Here is a 24,273-nt window from a genome sequence, read left to right as displayed (position 1 = left end):
TCTTACAAATCGATGCTTTAAATAAAGGGTTAACTGTTTACCTCTGAGTCCTCAGGGAAGATGTTGTCCACTAGTCTCTTGTACCGTGGGCGTAGAGCTCCACAGCAGCCACAGACACCTGAGAAGAAGCACAAGCATTTGTGTTTCACTGACCCACTTAACTAGGCACCGTACAACCACCTGAGGCACAAATACTGCAGCAAAAATTCAACAGGTGTGGTATTCAGGGATTGTCTGCATCAGTAATAAGCTGAGCTGATCTTTTTAACAGTTAAAACAGTTTCAACAAGGTACCAACGCTGACATTTCAACGATGCAGTGTCAGAATAATGCCAAAAGTGTCAGAAAGCATTGCAAAAATGTCATCAACTCTTATGGCAACACATCACATTTCAAGTGTAGTTCAACTAAGTGGCAGAGATAACATTCTCCATTCATTAATTTGTCACCCAGTAACTATATCCCTTGTCATACAGGGACTTGACCTCTAACCTCAGGGAATTCATCATTCTCATTAAACCCTTGCAAAACCAGCCCCCGCTCTTTGCAACCTCTCCCCCAGCACTGGGACATAGACCAGACCATGACTACTCTAGTGGGGCATGGAATAATCCACAACCACTGGTATTGGAACAGTAGAGCACAGGGGTTAGACACAGAGTAAAGCTCCCTCTACACTGTTCCCATCAAACACTCCCAGGACAGGTACAGCACAGGGTTAGATACAGTGTAAAGCTCCCTCTACACCGTCCCCATCAAACACTCCCAGGACAGGTACAGCACGGGGTTAGATACAGAGTAAATCTCCCTCTACACTGTCCCCATCAAACACTCCCAGGACAGGTACAGCACGGGGTTAGACACAGAGTAAATCTCCCTCTACACTGTCCCCATCAAACACTCCCAGGACAGGTACAGCACGGGGTTAGATACAGAGTAAATCTCCCTCTACACTGTCCCTATCAAACACTCCCAGGACAGGAACAGCACGGGGTTAGATACAGAGTAAATCTCCCTCTACACTGTCCCCATCAAACACTCCCAGGACAGGTACAGCACGGGGTTAGATACAGAGTAAATCTCCCTCTACACTGTCCCCATCAAACACTCCCAGGACAGGTACAGCACGGGGTTAGACACAGAGTAAATCTCCCTCTACACCGTCCCCATCAAACACTCCCAGGACAGGTACAGCACGGGGTTAGATACAGAGTAAATCTCCCTCTACACCGTCCCCATCAAACACTCCCAGGACAGGTACAGCACGGGGTTAGATTCAGAGTAAAGCTCCCTCTACACTGTCCCCATCAAACACTCCCAGGACAGGGACAGCACGGGGTTAGATACAGAGTAAAGCTCCCTCTACACTGTCCCCATCAAACACTCCCAGGACAGGTACAGCACGGGGTTAGATACAGAGTAAATCTCCCTCTACACTGTCCCCATCAAACACTCCCAGGACAGGTACAGCACGGGGTTAGATATAGAGTAAAGCTCCCTCTACACTGTCCCCATCAAACACTCCCAGGACAGGTACAGCACGGGGTTAGATATAGAGTAAAGCTCCCTCTACACTGTCCCCATCAAACACTCCCAGGACAGGTACAGCACGGGGTTAGATACAGAGTAAATCTCCCTCTACACTGTCCCCATCAAACACTCCCAGGACAGGGACAGCACACGGTTACGTACAGAGTAAAGCTCCCTTTACACTGTCTCCCAAACATTTCTAGTCATTTGTAAATTATTACAAACCTTCACAATAGCCAACAATGTGTTCAGATGGACATTTCAACACCCTTACTAAGTCTAAAAAGACCAATAGCCCATTTTCAGGTCTCTTTCCAAGTATTAACAATCTCCAACCTTGTCAAATTTTCTGGGTTACTTTTTTAGAGCCAATGAAAGAAAATAACATTTAGAAAAGTATTGGATTCATATTTGAAAATGAATAGTTTAATTGGAAATGATAGGGCAATGATATTTAGACTAGCCTCAGAACAGGAGCAGAGGCCCAATTGGCATCCTTTGCTATAATTTGCAAGATTTTTGACAATCTAATTTTTTTAAAATTGGTTTCTACGATTGCTTTAGCATTGCATTACATAATTCTTTCTGTGAAAATAAAAAGTAACAATGGCCTTACATATAACTTGGATTCCTAACACTTGGAATGTTCACAGCTGCTCGCCTCTGCACCCTCTCAAGGACATTCTGTTGTCAGCACTTCTATATCAAGAAACAGAATCAGCAGCTTTCAGCTGAACAAAGTTGCTGTGTCTGCACAAAGACTGATACTGCCTTCCCTAAGAACCTGGAAGAGCTTTAACACATCACAATCTTGAGGTTTGTAGGTGATAATAGATGCTCATGAACAAACGGTGTCATTGAAAAGTACTTCTACATTTTAAAACTTTGTAAAGGCTGAGGTAAAAGGACCTGCTAAAACGGATTGTCTGGTTTTGCTGCGATGTAACCCTTTCTTACACTGTGACAGAAAGATAGAAAAATGAAGGGACCAGCTAGTTAGCTATAATTTTAGCTCCACCACTGACTTGGTGGGCAGGGTTTGGTTGGCTCGATGGCCCAAGTATGGTGCAGAATGACAGCAACAGTGCAGATTCAATCCCCGAACCAGCTGTTGTAATTCATGGTGATCTTGCCTCTTCGCCTTGCTGATGCTTGCACTGTGGCCTCTATCGAGCTACGAGGAGGCAAATTAGATGCCTTTGGGACAATGGCTGGATGAGATGAGTCACTGGGTTCCTTACATCATAAAATCACATAGCACAGAAGGTGATTCAGCCCAAATCAGACATTAACTAAGAGGACAGAGCTATCCAATTAGTCCCACTCCCCCATGCTCTTTTCCTATAACTCTGCAAATTTCTCCCTTTCAAGTATTTAACAAGTGCCCATTTGAAAATTACTGCTGAACCTGTTTCCATCACCCTTTCAGGCAGTGCATTTCTGATCACAACAATTTGATGTGTAAATAAATTCTCATCTCCCTGCTGATTCTTTGGTCAATTTATTCTAAATATGTGTTCTCTGACTATTGACTTTCCTGCCAGTGCAAACAGCTTCTCCTCTTTAATCTATCAAATCATGCACAATTTTGAAAGCCACTGTTAAATCTCCCCTTAACCTTCTCTAGTCTAAAGAGAACAATCCCAGTTTCTCCACAAATCTGGATTCTTTCATCCCTGCTACCATTTGGTAAGTTTCCTCTATGGTCTTGCCATGATCTTGACCTCGTTGCTAAAGTGTGGGGGCCTGATCTGAACACAATACTCCTACTTGGGTCTAACCTGTGATTTTCAAAGTTAATGGTTTTTTTGCTTGTGTCCTTTATGCGTCAATTTAAAAAACACAGGAACCTGTACGATCTTTTGATAGCCTTCTCAATCTGTTCTGTCACCTTCAAAGATTTGTGTATGTGAATCCTAGGTCTCTCCCGTGCCAATCAAAAATCTGTCTAACTCAACCTGGAATATATTCAATAACCCAGACTCCACTGTTCTCTGGTGGATGGGATGCCAATCAAGCGGGGCTCCTTTGTCCTGGATGGTGTCAAGCTTCTTCAGTGTTGTTGGAGCTGCACTCACCAGGCAAGTGCACAGAATTCCATCCTGGCTTGTGGATTCCTAACCTCTGACCTGCTCTTGTAGCCACAGTATTTATATGGCTAGTCCAGTTCATTTTCTGGTCAATGGTAACCCCCACGATGTTGATAGTGGGGGATTCAGTGATTGTAATGCCAATGAATGTCAAGGGGCAATGGTTAGATTCTCTCTTATTGAAGATGGTCATTGCCTGGCACATGTGTGGCACAGAAGCTACTTGGCACTTGTCAGCCCAAGCCTCTATATTGCCTGGGTCTTGCTGCATTTGGACAGGGACTGCTTCGATATCTGAGGAGTTGCAAATGGTGCTGAACATTGTGCAATCATCAGTGAGCTTCCCCACTTCTGACCTTATGATGGAAGGAAGGTCATTGAAGAAACAGCTGAAGATGGTTGGGCCGAGGACACTACTGTGAGGAACTCCTGCAGTGATGTCCTGGAACTGAGACGATTGACCTCCAACAAGCACAACTATCTTCGTTTATGATAAATATGACTCCAACCAATGGAGAGTTTTCTCGCTGATTCCCATTGACTCCAGTTTTGTTCGGGCTCCTTGATGCCACACTTGGTCAAATGCTGCCTTGATGTCAAGGGCAGTCACTCTCAACTCAGCTCCAGAGTTCAGCTCCTTTGTCCATGTTTGAACCAAGGCTGTAATGAGGTCAGGAGCTGAGTGGCCCTGGCAGAACCCAAACTGAGCATCAGTGAGCAGGTTATTTCTGACCAAGTGCCACTACTAGCACTGCTGCTGACCACTTCCATCACTTTATTGATGAGGCCCAGCCTGTTCCACTGTTCCTCATAAGACATCTCCTGATGCCAGGAATCAGCTTGGTGAACCTTCTCTGAACTGCTGCCAATGCAAGAATATCCCTCCTTAAGTAAGGAGTCCAAAATCATACACAATGCTCTATGTGCGGTCTCACCAATGCCTTGTACAACTGCATCAAAACTTCTCTATTATTATACCCCACTCCCTGAAATAAAGCCCACCATTCCATTTACATTCGTAATTACTTGCTGTATCTGCATGTTAACTCTTTTGTGCTTCATGTACAAGGACTCCAAGATGCCCCTGTACTGCAGTTTCTCCATTTAAATAACATTCTGCTTTACTGCACTTCCTGCCAAAGTGGACAAGCTCACATTTTCCAAATTACGCTCCATTGGCCAGTTTTTGGCCACTCACCTAACATACTTGTGTCCCTTTACAGACTCTTTGTATCATCTTCACAACTTGCTTTCCTACCTATCTTTGTATCAAATTTTGCTACAACATAGTCTGTCTCTTCATTAAGGTCATTAACATGGATTGTAAACAGTTGAGCCCTCAACACTGATCCCTGTGGCATGCAACAAATACAGTTTGCAAACTGTAAGCGATGCAGCATTGGTTAACTTTATGCAGCACAGATTAGCTTTAAGCAGCACAGGTTAACTTTAAGCAGCGCAGGTTCACTTTAAGCAGTGCCGGTTAGCTTTAAGCAGCACAGGTTAACTATAAGCAGTGCAGGCTAACTTTAAGCAGTGCAGGTTAGCTTTCAGCAACGCAGGTTAAATTTAAGCAGCACAGGTTAATTTTAAGCAGTGCAGGCTAACTTTAAGCAGCGCATGTTCACTTTAAGCAGCGCAGGTTCACTTTAAGTAGCGCAGGTTCATTTTAAGCAGCGCATGTTCACTTTAAGCAGCGCAGGTTAATTTTAAGCAGCGCAGGCTAACTTTAAGCAGCGCATGTTCACTTTAAGTAGCGCAGGTTCACTTTAAGCAGCGCATGTTCACTTTAAGCAGCGCAGGTTAATTTTAAGCAGCGCAGGCTAACTTTAAGCAGCGCATGTTCACTTTAAGTAGCGCATGTTCACTTTAAGCAGCGCATGTTCACTTTAAGTAGCACAGGTTCACTTTAAGCAGTGCCTGTTAGCTTTAAGCAGCACAGGTTAACTTTAAGCAGCGCAGGTTAGTTTTAAGCAGTGCAGGTTAACTTTAAGTAGCACAGGTTAAATTTAAGCAGCGCGGGTTACCTTTAAGCAGCACAGGTTAACTATAAGGAGCGCAGGTTAGTTTTAAGCAGCGCAGGTTAACTTTAAGCAGCACAGGTTAAATTTAAGCAGCGCGGGTTAGCTTTAAGCAGCGCAGGTTAACTTTAAGCAGCACAGGTTAAATTTAAGCAGCGCGGGTTAGCTTTAAGCAGCGCAGGCTAACTTTAAGCAGTGCAGGTTAACTTTAAGCAGTGCAGGTTAACTTTAAGCAACGCAGGTTAGCTTTAAGCAACGCAGGTTAGCTTTAAGCAGTGCAGGTTAGCTTTAAGCAACGCAGGTTAATTTTAAGCAGCGCAGGTTAACTTTAAGCAGTGCAGGCTAACTTTAAGCAGCACAGGTTAACTATAAGGAGCGCAGGTTAGTTTTAAGCAGCGCAGGTTAACTTTAAGCAGCACAGGTTAAATTTAAGCAGCGCGGGTTAGCTTTAAGCAGCACAGGTTAACTTTAAGCAGCACAGGTTAGCTTTAAGCAGCACAGGTTAACTTTAAGCAGCACAGGTTAACTTTAAATAGCGCAGATTAGGTTTAAGCAGCACAGGTTAACTTTAAGCAGCGCATGTTCACTTTAAGTAGCGCAGGTTAGCTTTAAGCAGCACAGGTTCACTTTAAGCAGCGCAGGTTAGTTTTAAGCAGCGCGGGTTAGCTTTAAGCAGCGCAGGTTAGCTATAAGCAGCGCAGATTAACTTTAAGCAGTGCGGGTTAACTTTAAGCAGTGCGGGTTAGCTTTATGCAGCGCGGGTTAGCTTTAAGCAGCACAGGTTAACTTTAGGCAGCGCAGGTTAAATTTAAGCAGCGCAGGTTAACTTTAAGCAGCGCAGGTTAAATTTAAGCAGCGCAGGTTAGCTTTAAGCAGCGCAGGTTAGCTTTAAGCAGCGCAGGTTAGCTTTAAGCAGCGCATGTTCACTTTAAGCAGCGCATGTTCACTTTAAGCAGCGCAGGTTCACTTTAAGCAGTGCCAGTTAGCTTTAAGCAGCACAGGTTGACTTTAAGGAGTGCAGGTTAGTTTTAAGCAGCGCAGGTTAACTTTAAGCAGCACGGGTTAAATTTAAGCAGCGCGGGTTAGCTTTAAGCAGCACAGGTTAACTTTAAGCAGCACAGGTTAACTTCAAGCAGCGCAGGTTAACTTCAAGCAGCGCAGGTTAACTTTAAATAGCGCAGATTAGGTTTAAGCAGCACAGGTTAATTTTAAGCAGCACATGTTCACTTTAAGTAGCACAGGTTCACTTTAAGCAGCGCCGGTTAGCTTTAAGCAACACAGGTTAGTTTTAAGCAGCGCGGGTTAACTTTAAACAGCACAGGTTAACTTTAAACAGTGCAGATTAACTTTAAGCAGTCCGGGTTAAATTTATGCAGCGCGGGTTAGCTTTAAGCAGCACAGGTTAGCTTTAAAGAGCACAGTTTAGCTTTAAGCAGTGCAGTTTAGGTTTAAGCAGTGCAGTTTAGCTTTAAGGAGTGCAGGTAAACTTTATGCAGCACAAGTTAGCTTTAAGCTGTGCAGGTTAGGACAAAGCAGTGCAGGTTAGCTTTAAGCCGTGCAGGTTAGCTTTAAGCAGCGCAGGTTAGCTTTAAGCAGTGCAGGTTAGCTTTAAGCAGTGCAGACTAACTTTAAGCAGCGCAGGTTAGCTTTAAGCAGTGCAGACTAACTTTAAGCAGCGCAGGTTAGCTTTAAGCAGTGCAGACTAACTTTAAGCAGCGCAGGTTAGCTTTGAGCAGTGCAGACTAACTTTAAGCAGTGCAGGTTAGCTTTAAGCAGTGCAGACTAACTTTAAGCAGCGCAGGTTAGCTTTAAGCGTGCAGACTAACTTTAAGCAGCGCAGGTTAACTTCAAGCAATGCAGGTTAGCTTTAAGCAATGCAGGTTAACTTTAAGCAGCGCCGGTTACCTTTAAGCAGTGCAGGTTAGCTTTAAGCAGCGCCGGTTACCTTTAAGCAGTGCAGGTTAGCTTTAAGCAGTGCAGGTTAACTTTAAGCAGTGCAGGTTAGCTTTAAGCAGTGCAGGTTAGCTTTAAGCAGCACAGGTTAACTTTAAGCAGCGCAGGTTAGCTTTAAGCAGCACAGGTTAACTTTAAGCAGCGCAGGTTAGCTTTAAGCAGCACAGGTTAGCTTTAAGCAGCACAGGTTAACTTTAAGCAGCGCAGGTTAGCTTTAAGCAGCGCAGGTTAGCTTTAAGCAGTGCAGGCTAACTTTAAGCAGCGCAGGCTAACTTTAAGCAGCGCAGGTTAACTTTAAGCACCGCAGGTTATCTTTAAGCAGTGCAGGTTAACTTTAAGCAGCGCAGGTTAATTTTAAATAGCGCAGGTTAGGTTTAAGCAGCACAGGTTAGCTTTTAGCAGCACAGGTTAAATTTAAGCAGCGCGGGTTAGCTTTAAGCAGCTCAGGTTAACTTTAAGCAGCACAGGTTAGCCTTAAGCAGTGCAGGTTAATTTTAAATAGCGCAGGTTAGGTTTAAGCAGCACAGGTTAACTTTAAGCAGCGCATATTCACTTTAGTAGCGCAGCTTCACTTTAAGTAGTGCAGGTTAACTTTAAGCAGTGCAGGTTAACTTTAAGCAGCACAGGTTAACTTTAAGCAGTGCAGGTTAACTTTAAGCAGTGCAGGTTAACTTTAAGCAACGCAGATTAGCTTCAAGCAGCGCAGGTTAACTTTAAGCAGCGCAGGTTAGCTTTAAGCAGCGCAGGTTAACTTTAAGCAACGCAGATTAGCTTCAAGCAGCGCAGGTTAACTTTAAGCAGTGCAGGTTAACTTTAAGCAGCACAGGTTAACTTTAAGCAGCGCAGGTTAACTTTAAGCAACGCAGATTAGCTTCAAGCAGCGCAGGTTAACTTTAAGCAGTGCAAGTTAACTTTAAGCAACGCAGATTAGCTTCAAGCAGCGCAGGTTAACTTTAAGCAGCGCAGGTTAACTTTAAGCAGCGCAGGTTAGCTTTAAGCAGTGCAGGTTAACTTTAAGCAGCGCAGGTTAACTTTAAGCAGTACCAGGAAGTTACAATTCTGGGCCTCCTGCTTATTTCACGCAGCCAATCAACCATGCGGTTCGCAGAAATCATTCTGTTGAGCAGGTGGCAGTATGACGTTATTGTGTTGACGGCATTGCTGGTGCAGGTTAATCACATTTTGTGATTCCCATGGATGTTTCCAGGCACTGTTCAATTTCGACACCATTCTAATATTCCCTGCCAAGCCCCTAAATAATTTTAACAGCCTGTCAGCCATCTCTTCTCTAGAGGAAATACTCCCAGCCCATTCAGTATTTCCTGACAGTCATAACCTCTCAGTTCTTGTATCATCCTTGCAATTTTTTTGCCACTTGTCCAGTGCCTCTTTATCCTTTGAGCATGAAGGAGACCAGAGCTGTCCAGAGGACTCTAAACGTGATTTAACCATGGTTCTATGTAAGTTTAATTAATCTTCTCTGCTTTTGAATTCTGTGCCCCTAGAAATGAACCCGTGTTTAATTTTCATCCTTTATAGTTTTGTTAACCTGCCTTGCTACTTTTAATGATTTGTGAACCTGCTTTCCTACATCCCTTTGCTTCTTTACAGTAGATTCTTATTTTCCAAGGAGTAGGTGGCCTCCCTCCCACTGAAATGCATGACCTTCCATACCAGATACTCTGCACCTTATCCATGTTGTAGGTACCTGAGAATATTTGACTTAACAGTACAGAGCAAGGGTTAGGTATTAAAAAAAAAAGCACATAATAATATAGCGCCTTTCACAACCTCAGGATATAGCAAAGTGCTTTACAGCCAATGAAATACTTTTGAAGTGCAATCATTGATTTTAATGTATGAACACAATGTCGAGGGAACAAAAAATAAAAAATACCTGGAAAAACTCAGCAGGTCTGGCAGCATTGGCGGAGAAGAGCACAGTTGACGTTTCGAGTCCTCATGACCCTTCAACAGAACTAAGTAAAAATAGGAGAGGGGTGAAATATAAGCTGGTTTAGGGGTTTACTTAGTTCTGTTGAAGGGTCATGAGAACTTGAAACGTCAACTGTACTCTTCTCCGCCGATGCTGCCAGACCTGCTGAGTTTTTCCAGGTATTTTTTATTTTTTGTTTTGGATTTCCAGCATCTGCAGTTTTTTGTTTTTAACAATGTCGAGGGAGCTTTACTCTGGCAGGGACTGTTTGGTGGGACAGTGTAGAAGGAGCTTTACTCTGTACTTAGCCAGCGCTAGATCACCTGAAGGTCTCCTTGCCAACAAGGGATCAGGAATGTTGAAAATGTTCCCGTTATGGAAAGTTGCTACTATGAATCCCATTTTCATCCATTGCTCCTCTCCTTTGGAGGCCATACCACCCTGAGGCTCAAAGCAGGTCAACCTGCTCTCAGGCTTGTTACAATGCCAGCAACCAGGAATTGCAATGCTGCAGTCAGGGAATGATGCTCTGACAACAACAACTTATATTTATATACCAAGACTGCCTCCTCTCTGCCCAGAGAAGCTACTACAGCATCACATGAAAGTTCAGCAACTAACAGCACTGTGGGTGTACCTGTACAGGATAGACTGCAGTGGTTCAAGCAGGTGGCTCACCACCACCTTCTCAAGGGCATTTAGGATGGGCAACAAATGCTGGCCCAGCCAGCAACACTCACATTTAATGAAAGAATAACAAAACTCAACCATCTACTCCACCATTCTTTTGATCATTTTTTCCTTCCTGAAATGTTGATTCCTCTCTACAGTCATAGATCTGCCTGTCAGAATCCAATACCTCACTCAAGTGACCATTCTTCAAGTGTGAGCCTAGACAGGCAGCGTGCTAGTGGAGTATGGAGTGCATCACAGTTGAGCTAGATACTGTCCTCATCTAATACTTACACACACACACTTTTCAGGAAGTACTGGATAGCGATCAGGACCAGGAATCCTATCCTGCGGCACCTGAGTAAACTGTGGTAGCCCTAATGCCTTTTCTGGCTCGTCTCCATGCTGGATTTATGGGGAATCTCAGTTACTGCAGCTTGAAGTTAGAGCAGTGCCATTGTGCTGCCAACTGTATACATATGATGTAACTCACCAGATGTGAGCCACTGCAGCTACCTTACAATTTAAAAATACTTCATATGCAACAATGTAAAACTTAATAGATAGGAGGGCTACAAAACAAGAATATTATTTCATTCAGGAACTAACAATAAACAGTAATGTAATATCAAAGTGGCTTGAAATATATTGGCTTATTTTTCATTTTTATTTTGCTAATATCAGGCCTGGACTCTCACAAGTCTTAGTTCAAGCCTTACCGTACATCTTACAGCAGCCTATTCCATCTTTCCCTCAATCCCAGGCATCTGAAAGAATTTAATCTCTCCAAGAAATGATGGAAACAGATGACCTTAGCTCCTGTTTGATGCCAGCAGTGGTCCTGATGAATGCTGAATGACAGACACCCACAGACCTTTCATTCACCACAGTCAACAAGGGATGAATGAAGGAGGAATCATTGATGCAGTGGTATTCCTTTCTTCCTCTCTGGGGAGAGTGTATTAAGTCTCACAGTCCTTGATACAATGCTTCTGCACTGCATGCATTACATCAGCAGCTTCTTCCTGGCAGACACACCATTTATTCTGAGGAGGGGGGGGTTGGTGTAGGGAGCAGGATTCTCAGTGCAGTTAAAACGCACTTCATACAGGGAACGAACATAGAGAAGACTGTCATTAATCAAACCCTAAGCAGTGATATTGTAGCCTCTTTTATCCCCAAAATATCATCCACCATTTATTCAAAATCTCCTTCGAATGCCTTGCATTGTGTATGATAGAGACTGTCTTCGACTGTTATTTACAGTAAATGACAGTCCCCTCCACCACTGCAATCTTACTGTTTAATGTGGAGACAGGCACAGAATGGGGGAGTTAGGAGGCAACCTTTGGGAGGACAGAGACTGCAAAATACTTGTCATTTTTAAATACTTACCATTTCCAACATGGTGGTCAGCAATTCCACAGCAGTCCATGAGGAATGCTACTATGTGTGCTCGCTGGCATTCCAATAAACCTGAGTGTTGGGTTTCACTTGGCAAAGAAGAAAGCACTTTGAAGAGGGATCAAAAGCAACAAGCCAGCACTGATCTCTCCCGATGTCTGCAATGCTGCTATTGTACTGTCAGTTGGAAGGAGATTTCTGGATTCAACAGAGCAGGGAGCACAGCTTTATATTCCCAGCCTTCTCCCTCCGCCTTCCTCTTTCTCCTTTCAAGGGCGTTGTGATACCAGTGACACACTTAGACCAATTTCCAATCCTTTCACACTTGCATTCGCACAAATAATAGGTTTCCGAGCACAACTTGGAATGTAACATACATCACAATCTCGCACTGAGAGTAACTCCTATCTGGAAAATCAGCATTAACTTTTAAAAATTTAATTTTACATCAGAGGCTGCGTAGTACAGACAGACCCGATTCAGCTGAATGGCAAAAAAACTGCACAACACAACACACACATAGTAAAACCCAGTGTCCACTACTGCAGTGCTTAAATCTAACACATACACAATAGCTGCATTATTTAAAAATAACACCAGTAAAAGAAAGCCAGCGTTAACCAGTTCAATCCTCTCAACCTCCTTTTTCTCTGCAAAGAAAATGTTTGTAAATCGCTTCATACCCGACCTACACCACCACAGGGGGAGACATTTACCTATGAAATTCATTGGCCCCAATATTAATCTGAAGACAGTTTCCAAACTGGGAAGTGGTGTGGTGTGGGGGGGGGGGGGGGGGGGGGGTGGTCGGGGTGGCGGTCAGCTGGCAGGGGGAGTTGTGTGGGCAAAGCCCCCATGTCAGGAACTACAATTGCAACTGAATTAAAGCAATGATTTCTGATTTGTGGGTTTCACTACTCAGAGCTATGTAGTGGGTCTGATGCATATTTGCAACGTATTTAAAGGGAGAATTTCACCTGATGGAAATTGAAGGTTTTCACAATGCATGATGCATATAGAGGGAGGCCAGCAGCCAGAGTCAAAGACGGCTCTTTGGAATTACTGCTGGGTGCCGTCAAGAGCAGAAGGACTGGATTCCCCAGCAATGGAAGGAACAAACCTGCTGCTCTCATCAAGAAAATATGGTTGGAGGTGGTTGCGGAGGTGAGCAGCAGGAGGATTGTGCCACAGTCTTGGACACCACATAAGGAGCAATTAAATGACCTAATCAGGTCAGGAAACGTGCCTACATTTGCTAATTTACCTACATCCTGTTTTTTAAGCCTTCCCCATCTTTCACTGCACCCAGCCATCACTTACTATGCACTTCATCACTTCCCCATTTAATCATCACTGTTGCCACTCACTCAATTCCTTATGTAACGTGATTCGCCTGTCCAATAGTCAATCTCACTGAATATACTGTCCATGTACACTCATTCAATAGTCTGTTTTCTCGCCGCTTGTAGAATTGACTGTAAAATGTAAGGGAGATGAAGAGGACTGGTGGTGGCCCAGCAAAAATAGTCCAGTTGATAGATACAGAGGAAGTGGCCCTTAATGTAAAAGGCACAACTGTGTCCCTTTCTGTCAGAGAGGTTTGAGACAAGGATTTCGCAGATAGCTGGTGGCACAATTTCAAATATTTCTTAACATAAGAGATTAACATTAAGAAGTCTGAGAATTCTGATTGTCAATATTGTGACATTCTCACCACTAAATCATGTCTCTTTTGTCATCCAGGGTCTTCATATACACTGGAATTGTCAGAGGATATTAGAAAGGATGATTTCTCAGAAAACCTCATTCTTTCTGAGGGTGTATTGTCACAGGATGTCCAACCTGTCATGACTCACTGGGGACAGTGCACTGTTGTATGAAACCCCACTGCTCCCTGAGCCGTGACAAATGGGAGAAGTTTGATTAGACCAACAAATTACCCCAATTCTACCTAACTGTTTAATTTAGGTTAAAAGAATACAAGCACCAGGTTTGTAAACTTAACAAGTAAATAACTGTTTATTAAATAAATTGTTTGTAACCAGTGGCAAAAGAAAGAAATATGAGCTGCTAACTTTTAACTCTATAGCTTAAACTCTACCCCTTCCTAAACCCCTATACACAAGCACACGCACACACACACACACGCACACACACACACACACACGCACGCACACACACACACACACACACACACACGCACACACACGCACACACACACACATGACACGCATAACATGGATTTTAAGTGTGAGATAAAGCAATTCAATAGCACCAATCCCGAGTTCAGGATTAGATGGGTTGACTTTGATTGCATTTTTCTAAATTCCTTCCAGGTTGTTGTGGTTGACATGGGTGGTCTCCCAGCACGCGCAGTCTGTGGTTCTCTGGTTGAAACTTGCTTTTAATGTCTCCACTGGTGATGTTTCCCCTTTCCCTCCTGACAAGGGTTTCTCAAAGAAAATGATGTGAGAAACATGAGAAATAGCCAGCTAGCTACTATGGCAAGATTACCAGAGCCTTACAAAACACAGGAGAGAGAGGTTTCAGGTCTTTACTCTTTTCAGGCTAGGAGCTGGCCTACTGCACTATTCTCACACAAAACCAGGCCACTTGGTCAGGAACCAATCAAAACACTGTCACTAGGCAGTTCCCTCTTAAACCGGGTCTCCTTTCCAGCACCATTCTGTCCAACCTGGCACACACTGTTCCAGAACATAGCAACATTGTAGATTTTCTTCTTCCTGCTTTAATGGGCATCTCTTTAAACTGCAGCCATGGTAGTTTTTAAAGCCACAGTCCAATCTTAATAAAAAATGTTCTTTACAAATCACACAACAGTGCAAACACTCGCACTTCATGGGCCCACTTAGACAGTTAGTTGTATTTTCATCCAGTGATTCATGAGCAGACTGTTGGCAGGAACATCTGTGGAGGGGCCACTTTGGGGAATGCAATCCTCTCGTAAGAACTTAAGAAACAGGAGGAGACTCCGCCTGCTCCACCTTCAATACAGTCATAGCTGATCTTTGACCTTAACCCCATCTTCTTGCGTTATCCCCAGGCCCCACGATTCCCTTCGTATCCAAAAATCCATCGATCTCTGTCATGAATATGCTCAACAACTGAGCATCCACAGACCCCTGGGGTAGAGAATCCCAAAGATGCACAACCCTCTGAGAAAATTCCTCCTCATCACAGTCCTAAATGATCGACCCCATACCATATGATAAGGGGTGGAATCTTGTGGCAGGTTTGGTGGTGGGAGGGGTATTTAAATAGACAGGAAGGTGGGGATCCCACCATCTTCCCTCCTCCACCTCAATGAAGTCTGTGGTGCCTTCCCGCCCCACCAATTGAGGCCCTTAATGCCCACTTAAGGACAACATCATGCCGCCACTGGGTATTAACCCAGAGGCAGGCAGGGTACTTGCCAAGCAGGGAACACAACAAGCAAACCCTGATGTGTTTGCTTGTGGAATCCTGGAAGGGAAGGGTTGGCGTGGGGATGAGGGGAGAGCTTCCTTGTTCAAAGACACTTGAGGGACCTGGCATCAGGAAGGGGGGGAGTCGCTGAGAACCATCCCCATGCCCTTATTACCTCCCTATGCCTGCTCCCAACTCCACCTTGTGACCACCCCCAAAATCCCCTGACATCACTCACCTCTGGCCTGTGTCCCTCCCTGATCCAAGGCCTCAGCGGGTATTCTAACGGCAACAGCCACCGCCTCCCAGTGGTGCTGCTGTTCAATAGAGTGGCCAGAACTTTCACCCCTACATCCTTGATCCCGGGGAATGGCACTCTCAGGCCTTTCAATTGTCTGATTGAGATGTTGCGGGCCTTCTTGAAAAAGACCAGTGTGGGGCTTTCACCTGCTCTCCAGCCGGCAGGCAAGAGCCCTGTTGCCTCCACAAGATTCTGCCACGGAATCTTGACTCTCCAACCAGGGGAAACAGCCTCTAGGCATCTAGCCAATCAAATATAAAAACAAAAATAAAAACAAAAAAACTGCGGATGCTGGAGATCCAAAACAAAAACAGAATTACCTGGAAAAACTCAGCAGGTCTGGCAGCATCGGCGGAGAATAAAAGAGTTGACGTTTCGAGTCCTCATGACCCTTTGACAGAACTTGAGTTCGAGTCCAAGAAAGAGTTGAAATATAAGCTGGTTTAAGGTGTGTATGTGGGGGGCGGAGAGAGAGAGAGAGAAGTGGAGGGGGGGTGTGGTTGTAGGGACAAACAAGCAGTGATAGCCAATTAAACCTGCTCAACAACTTATATGTTTCAATGAGATCAACTCTCACTCTTCTAAAGACTAGAGAGTATAAGACCATTCTACTTAACCTCTTATTGGCTTATATAAGTTATAATTTATTCATTCATGGGTTGATTGGATCACTGGCTAGGCCAACCTTTATTGCCCACCTCTAATTGGGGAATCAGGAGGTGAATTATTCTGCATAAAATTCCCAGCCTCTCACCTACACTTGTAGGCACAGTATTTGTGTGGCTGGTCTGATTATGTTTCTGATCAGTAGTAACCCCTGAGATGCTGATGATGGGGGGGATTCAGTGATAGTAATTCTGTTAATGTTAAGGGGATGAGATTAGATTCTCTCTTGTTGGGAGATGGTCATTGCTTGGCACTTGTGTTCTGCAAATATTTCTTACCACTTATCAGCATAAGCCTGCATGCAGGTTGCTGCATTTGGGCATGGACTGCTTCAGTATCTGAGGAGTCACGAATGGTGCTAACATTGTGCAATCATCAGCGAACATCCCCAATGATAGAGGGAAGGTCATTGATGAAACAGCTGAAGATGGTTTGACCTACGACAATACCCTGAGGAACTCCTCCAGTGATGTCCTGGGACTGATATGATTGACCTCCAACAATTACAATCGTTTTCCTTTGTGCTAGCTTTGACTCCAAGCATTTGTCTTAAAGGCAGGAGGCACAAAAACATCCGAAGAATAGTTGAAAACCAAGGGGAAAAAGGGAGGGAGGAACTTAAAGCAATCACTACCACCAGAGAAAATGTACTAGGAAAACTAGTGAGACTAAAGGCTGACAATTCCTCTGGATCTGATGGCCAGCATTCAGGGGTTAAAAGTGGCTGTAGAGATAGTGGATGCATGGATTGTAATCTTCCAAAATTCCTTAAACTCTGGAAAGGTTCCAACGAATTCAAAAACTAGAAATGTAATATCATTATTCAAGAAAGGAGGGAGACAGAAAGCAGAAAACCAAGGTCCAGTTAGTCTAATGTCTATTATTGGGAAAATGCTGGAATCTATAATAAAGGCAGTAATTGCTGGACATTTAGAAAATCAGGTAGAGTCAGCATGGTTTTCTGAAAGGGAAATTATGTTTGACTAATTTATTAGAGTTCTTTGAGGATGTAATGAGCAGGGTGGATAATGAGGAATCAGTAGATGGAGTGTATCTGGATTTCCAAAAGGCATTCGATAAGGTGTCACATCAAGGCACCGCCTCCTCCTTCAGGAACCATGCCCTAAGTTGGCGACCACAGGCTACCATTGGATCGGTCCGTGATGATGCTTGGCAAAGTACTGCAGTGGTTTGCCGTTGCCTTCTGCAGTATGGCTGACCAGTAAACTCTCCCGTTCTTATTGCCTGCCATCAGGCATATTGGGAGGATTTACAGGCTGATAATCAACCTGTTTGGCCACATTGTGAATGCATCTTCCTTGACCATCAAGTCCTGGGGCAGAAATTTCCCCCCGTTGGGGGGGAAGTCGATGGGCAGCCGCGTACCACCACGCTTCCGATAAGCACCCTCGATTGAAGGCGCGGCGCCACTTTACATGGGCGGGCCAGTTAAGGCCCACCCAGTGTGATATCCGCAGGGAAGCGCTATGCACTCCCTGTGCGGGCGGGGGGAATCCCTAAAATCAAGAGTGCACTCTTCCGTGCATGCGCATGAAAGAGTGCACTCATTTCACTGAGGATAAGTGCTGCCTCAGGGTGATTGCCTCTACTGTCAACAATATTAAAAATAGAAAAGGAAAAATGTTCTTACTAGTCCCCTCATGTGACAATGTCACATGAGTTGGGACATGTTAACAATTTCCATAACAAATTTATTAAAATTTTTAAAACCCTACATGAAACGTCATCCCGCCAGTGGATGCGGTTTCATGTTTTTTCTAGTTGCTGCCGGGGCTCCTGGCCTGCCCACCGACCTTAAGGTTGGACGGGCAGGTTCACTAATTACTTTAATTGATCTGTCAATGGCCTCAATTGGCCATTGATAGGTCGGCGGGCCCGCAGCTGATTTTGCTGAGCCCTTGCCTTCCTGAAAATTTAAATGGGGCGGGATGATGTCAGGAGTTCTGCCCGACATCATCGCGCGTCATTTTACGCGTTGGCAAGCCGGCCCCACCCACACTCGCCGACGGTAAAATCCTGCCCCTGAAGTGGAATTTGAACCCAGAGCTTCTGGCCCAGAGTTAGGGACGCTACCCACTGTGCCACAAGACCTCCTGTATACAAGGTAAAAGTTCATGGTTTTGGGGGCAATATATTAGCATGGGTTTTGGATTGGCTAACTAACAGAAAAAAGAGCGTTAGGATAAAGGGGTCACTGTGTTGTAACGTATTGTATCCAAAATTGCTGGCAATACAAAGATAGGTAGGAAAGCAAATTGTGAGGGGGATATGAAGAGTCTGCAAAGGACATAGATTGGATAAATGAATGGGCAAAAATTTAGCAGACGGAGTATAATGTGGGAAAATATGAGGCTGTCCACTGTGGTAGGAAGAATAAAAAAGCAAAATATTATTTAAATGGACAGAGACTGCAAAATGCTGCAGCACAGATGGAATCTGGGTTTCCTTGTACATGAATCACAAAAAGTTAGCATTAGGATACTGCAAATAATTAGGAAGATACAGCAAGTAATTAGGAAGACAAATAGAACATTGGCATTTATTGCAAGTGGGATGGAATATAAAAATAGGGAAGTCTTGCTGCAGCTGTACAGGACATTGGTGAGACCACGTCTAGAGTACTGTGTGCTGTTTTTTTTTTCAGCAATATTCAAATTATGGGGGAGGTGGTGGCATAGTGGTATTATTACTGGGCTGGTATTCCAGAGATCCAGGGGTAATACTCTGGGGACCTGGGTTCAAATCCCACCAGAGCAGATGGTAGAATTTGAAGTCAGTGAAAAAATTCTGGAACTAAAAGTCTGATGATGACCATGAAACTATTGCCAATTGTTGTAAAAAACCCATCTGGGTCACTAATGCCCTTTAGGGAAGGAAATCCGCCATCCTTACCTGGTCTGGCCTACGTGTGACTCTAGGACCACAGCAATGTGGTTGACTCTTAATGCCCTCTAAACAAGGGCAGTTAGGGATGGGCAATAAATGTGACACCCACATCCCCAAAACAATAAAAACAAGTTTTAGTCTCCTTATTTAAGGAGGGATTTACTTGCATTGGAGGCAGTTCAAGAGAAGGTTTATTGGGTTGATTCCTGAGGTGAGGGGAATGTCTTATGAGGAAAGGTTGGGTCTCTGTTCATTTAGAGTTTAGAGGAATGAGAGGTGATCTTATTGAAACATATAAGACCCTGAGGAGGTTTGACAAGGTGGTTGATAAGAGGATGGGATTTATTTTTGCAGTTGAGGGTTGAAGCTCGAGTCGGACCCGCCAGCCTCACAAACCGTTCAGATGCGGCCACCCGGGGGTAAGCGAGTGTGTGCTGGTCAGAGGGCCAGTGTCCATTCCCTACAACATTGCCTCATTGTTGGGCCCTCTAGCCCTGAACCTTCACCTCTCACCCCTGACCCATTGCCTATCTGGCCTGATGTTTGCCCTCATGGGGGCTCTAGAACCAGGAGACACAGTTTCAACATGAGGGCGAGTGTGGTTAGTGTGGGTTATAGAGGGTGCACTGGTAATAGAGGCGAGGGGGAGGGAGGGAGGGAGGGGGCTGGTGAGTGAGATCCCCGCCCCGAAGCCCCCCACCCACCCCACCAACCCCACCAGTGTCGGCTCTCGGCCGCCTACCTGACATTTTCAGCTGCCAAGAGCTCCTCTCCCGGAGCGCTCAGCCAATGGAGGGGTAGGGCAGGGCCGCACGCTCCGCCAATGGGGGCAGTACAGGGCGGGTCGGAGCGCTCAGCCAATGGAGGGGTAGGGCAGGGCCGCACGCTCCGCCAATGGGGGCAGTACAGGGCGGGTCGGAGCGCTCAGCCAATGGAGGGGTAGGGCAGGGCCGCACGCTCCGCCAATGGGGGCAGTACAGGGCGGGTCGGAGCGCTCAGCCAATGGGGAAGCAGGGCGGGACCGCGTTCTCAGCCAATGGGGTCGGCGCAGGGTTGGGCCGCGCGCTTCAGACACGCGCCAGCAGCCGTTGGAATTTAAATGTTTGAAGGCGCTCGGGCGGCGGCGCCGACTCGGCTGCTACCCCCTCACTGTCCATTACCGGGGTTCCTGGAAACCCCCGGCCCCATACAGCCCATCCCCAACCCTCCCAATCCCAAACACTCCCAATCCCCAACCCTCCCAAACCCCAACCCTCCCAAACCCCAACCCTCCCAAACCCAAACCCTCCCAATCCCCAACCCTCCCAATCCCCAACCCTCCCAAACCCCAACCCTCCCAATCCCAACCCTCCCAATCCCCAACCCTCCCAATCCCCAACCCTCCCAAACCCAAACCCTCCCAATCCCCAACCCTCCCAATCCCCAACCCTCCCAATCCCCAACCCTCCCAAACCCAAACCCTCCCAATCCCCAACCCTCCCAATCCCCAACCCTCCCAATCCCCAACCCTCCCAAACCCAAACCCTCCCAATCCCCAACCCTCCCAATCCCCAACCCTCCCAATCCCCAACCCTCCCAAACCCAAACCCTCCCAATCCCCAACCCTCCCAATCCCCAACCCTCCCAATCCCCAACCCTCCCAAACCCAAACCCTCCCAATCCCCAACCCTCCCAATCCCCAACCCTCCCAATCCCCAACCCTCCCAAACCCCAACCCTCCCAATCCCCAACCCTCCCAAACCCAAACCCTCCCAATCCCCAACCCTCCCAATCCCCAACCCTCCCAAACCCCAACCCTCCCAATCCCCAACCCTCCCAATCCCCAACCCTCCCAAACCCAAACCCTCCCAATCCCCAACCCTCCCAATCCCCAACCCTCCCAATCCCCAACCCTCCCAATCCCCAACCCTCCCAAACCCCAACCCTCCCAATCCCCAACCCTCCCAAACCCAAACCCTCCCAATCCCCAACCCTCCCAAACACAAACCCTCCCAATCCCCAACCCTCCCAATCCCCAACCCTCCCAATCCCAAACACTCCCAATCCCCAACCCTCCCAATCCCCAACCCTCCCAATCCCCAACCCTCCCAATCCCAAACCCTCCCAATCCCAAACACTCCCAATCCCCAACCCTCCCAATCCCCAACCCTCCCAAACCCCAACCCTCCCAAACCCCAACCCTCCCAATCCCCAACCCTCCCAAACCCAAACCCTCCCAATCCCAAACCCTCCCAATCCCCAACCCTCCCAATCCCAAACCCTCCCAATCCCAAACCCTCCCAATCCCAAACACTCCCAATCCCCAACCCTCCCAATCCCCAACCCTCCCAATCCCCAACCCTCCCAATCCCCAACCCTCCCAAACCCCAACCCTCCCAAACCCCAACCCTCCCAATCCCCAACCCTCCCAATCCCCAACCCTCCCAATCCCCAACCCTCCCAAACCCCAACCCTCCCAAACCCAAACCCTCCCAATCCCCAACCCTCCCAAACCCAAACCCTCCCAATCCCCAACCCTCCCAATCCCCAACCCTCCCAATCCCCAACCCTCCCAAACCCAAACCCTCCCAATCCCCAACCCTCCCAATCCCCAACCCTCCCAATCCCCAACCCTCCCAAACCCCAACCCTCCCAATCCCCAACCCTCCCAAACCCAAACCCTCCCAATCCCCAACCCTCCCAATCCCCAACCCTCCCAAACCCCAACCCTCCCAATGCCCAACCCTCCCAATCCCCAACCCTCCCAAACCCAAACCCTCCCAATCCCCAACCCTCCCAATCCCCAACCCTCCCAATCCCCAACCCTCCCAATCCCCAACCCTCCCAAACCCCAACCCTCCCAAACCCAAACCCTCCCAATCCCCAACCCTCCCAAACACAAACCCTCCCAATCCCCAACCCTCCCAATCCCCAACCCTCCCAATCCCAAACACTCCCAATCCCAAACCCTCCCAATCCCCAACCCTCCCAATCCCCAACCCTCCCAATCCCAAACCCTCCCAATCCCAAACACTCCCAATCCCCAACCCTCCCAATTCCAAAACCTCCCAAACCCCAACCCACCCAAACCCCAACCCTCCCAATCCCCAACCCTCCCAAACCCAAACCCTCCCAATCCCAAACCCTCCCAATCCCCAACCCTCCCAATCCCCAACCCTCCCAATCCCAAACCCTCCCAATCCCAAACACTCCCAATCCCCAACCCTCCCAATCCCCAACCCTCCCAATCCCCAACCCTCCCAATCCCCAACCCTCCCAAACCCCAACCCTCCCAATCCCCAACCCTCCCAAACCCCAACCCTCCCAAACCCCAAACACTCCCAATCCCAAACACTCCCAATCCCCAACCCTCCCAATCCCCAACCCTCCCAATCCCAAACACTCCCAATCCCAAACCCTCCCAATCCCAAACCCTCCCAATCCCAAACACTCCCAATCCCAAACACTCCCAATCCCCAACCCTCCCAATCCCAAACACTCCCAATCCCCAAACCTCCCAATCCCCAACCCTCCCAATCCCAAACACTCCCAATCCCCAACCCTCCCAATCCCCAACCCTCCCAATCCCAAACCCTCCCAAACCCCAACCCTCCCAATCCCAAACCCCAACCCTCCCAATCCCCAACGCTCCCAATCCCCAACCCTCCCAATCCCAAACCCTCCCAAACCCCAAGCCTCCCAATCCCAAACCCTCCCAAACCCCAACCCTCCCAATCCCCAACCCTCCCACATCCCAAACACTCCCAATCCCAAACACTCCCAATCCCAAACACTCCCAATCCCCAACCCTCCCAATCCACAACCCTCCCAATCCCCAACCCTCCCAGTCCCAAACCCTCCCAAACCCCAACCCTCCCAATCCCCAACCCTCCCAAACCCCAACCCACCCAAACCCCAACCCTCCCAATCCCCAACCCTCCCAATCCCCAACCCTCCCAATCCCAAACACTCCCAATCCCCAACTCTCCCAATCCCAAACCCTCCCAATCCCAAACCCTCCCAATCCCCAATGCTCCCAATCCCAAACAATCCCAATCCCAAACACTCCCAATCCCCAACCCTCCCAATCCCCAACCCTCCCAATCCCAAACCCTCCCAATCCCAAACACTCCCAATCCCAAACACTCCCAATCCCAAACCCTCCCAATCCCAAACCCTCCCAATCCCAAACACTCAGAATCCCAAACACTCCCAATCCCAAACACTCCCAATCCCCAACCCTCCCAATCCCCAACCCTCCCAATCCCAAACCCTCCCAATCCCAAAGACTCCCAATCCCCAACCCTCCCAATCCCAAACACTCCCAATCCCAAACACTCCCAATCCCCAACCCTCCCAATCCCAAACCCTCCCAATCCCAAACACTTCCAATCCCCAACCCTCCCAATCCCAAACACTCCCAATCCCAAACACTCCCAAACCCAAACACACCCAATCCCAAACACTCCCAATCCCAAACACTCCCAATCCCCAACCCTCCCAATCCCAAACACTCCCAATCCCCAACCCTCCCAATCCCCAACCCTCCCAAACCCCAACCCTCCCAAACCCCAACCCTCCCAATCCCCAACCCTCCCAATCCCCAACCCTCCCAATCCCCAACCCTCCCAATCCCCAACCCTCCTACATCCCAAACACTCCCAATCCCCAACCCTCCCAATCCCCAACCCTCCCAATCCCAAACCCTCCCAATCCCGAACCCTCCCAATCCCCAACCCTCCCAATCCCAAACCCTCCCAATCCCAAAACCTCCCAATCACAAATCTTCCCAATCCCAAGTCTTCCCAATCACAAACCCTCCCAATCCCAAACACTACCAATCCCAAGCACTCCCAATCCCAAACCCTCCCAATCCCAAACTCTCTCCCACATCCCAAAACGTCCCAATCCCAAAACCTCCCAATCCCAAACCCTCCCAATACCAATCTCCCTCCAAATCCCAAACTCTCTCACACATCCCAAACACTCCCAATCCCAAACACTCCCAATCCCAAACTCTCTCCCACATCCCAAACTCTCTCCCACATCCCAAACCCTCTCCCACATCCAAAACTCTCTCCCACATCCCAAACCCTCCCAATCCCAAACCCTCCCAATCCCAAACCCTCCCAATCCCAAACACACCAATCCCAAACCCTCCCAATCCCAAACTCTCTTAATCCCAAACTCTCTCCCACATCCCAAACTCTCTCCCACATCCCAAACCCTCCCAATCCCAAACACTCCCAATCCCAAACTCTCTCCCACATCCAAAACCCTCCCCATCCCAAACCCTCCCAATCCCAAACACTCCCAATCCCAAACACTCCCAATCCCAAACTCTCTCCCACATCCCAAACTCTCTCCCACATCCCAAACCCTCTGCCA

General features: G+C 47.3%; 1 protein-coding gene across 1 annotated transcript in view; it reads right to left on the bottom strand.

Moving 5' to 3' along the window:
• The window catches only part of LOC121271008 (protein EFR3 homolog B-like), a 250,589-nt gene extending 238,828 nt beyond the window's left edge, over positions 1-11,761 (bottom strand). Inside the window, exons 1-2 of the mRNA XM_041176694.1 lie at positions 11,598-11,761; positions 42-118 (exon numbers count right to left, since the gene is read on the bottom strand). Of these exons, the coding sequence (XP_041032628.1) occupies positions 42-118; positions 11,598-11,637 (117 nt within the window). The 5' untranslated portion in view covers positions 11,638-11,761. The remainder of the gene's footprint in view (positions 1-41; positions 119-11,597) is intronic.
• Positions 11,762-24,273: the final 12,512 nt, after the last annotated feature.

Source organism: Carcharodon carcharias, chromosome 2, assembly GCF_017639515.1.
Source record: "Carcharodon carcharias isolate sCarCar2 chromosome 2, sCarCar2.pri, whole genome shotgun sequence".
NCBI classification, from domain to species: Eukaryota; Metazoa; Chordata; class Chondrichthyes; order Lamniformes; family Lamnidae; genus Carcharodon; species Carcharodon carcharias.
Note: the sequence above shows the minus strand (reverse complement) of the source record. Positions and strands in the feature narration are given on the sequence as shown.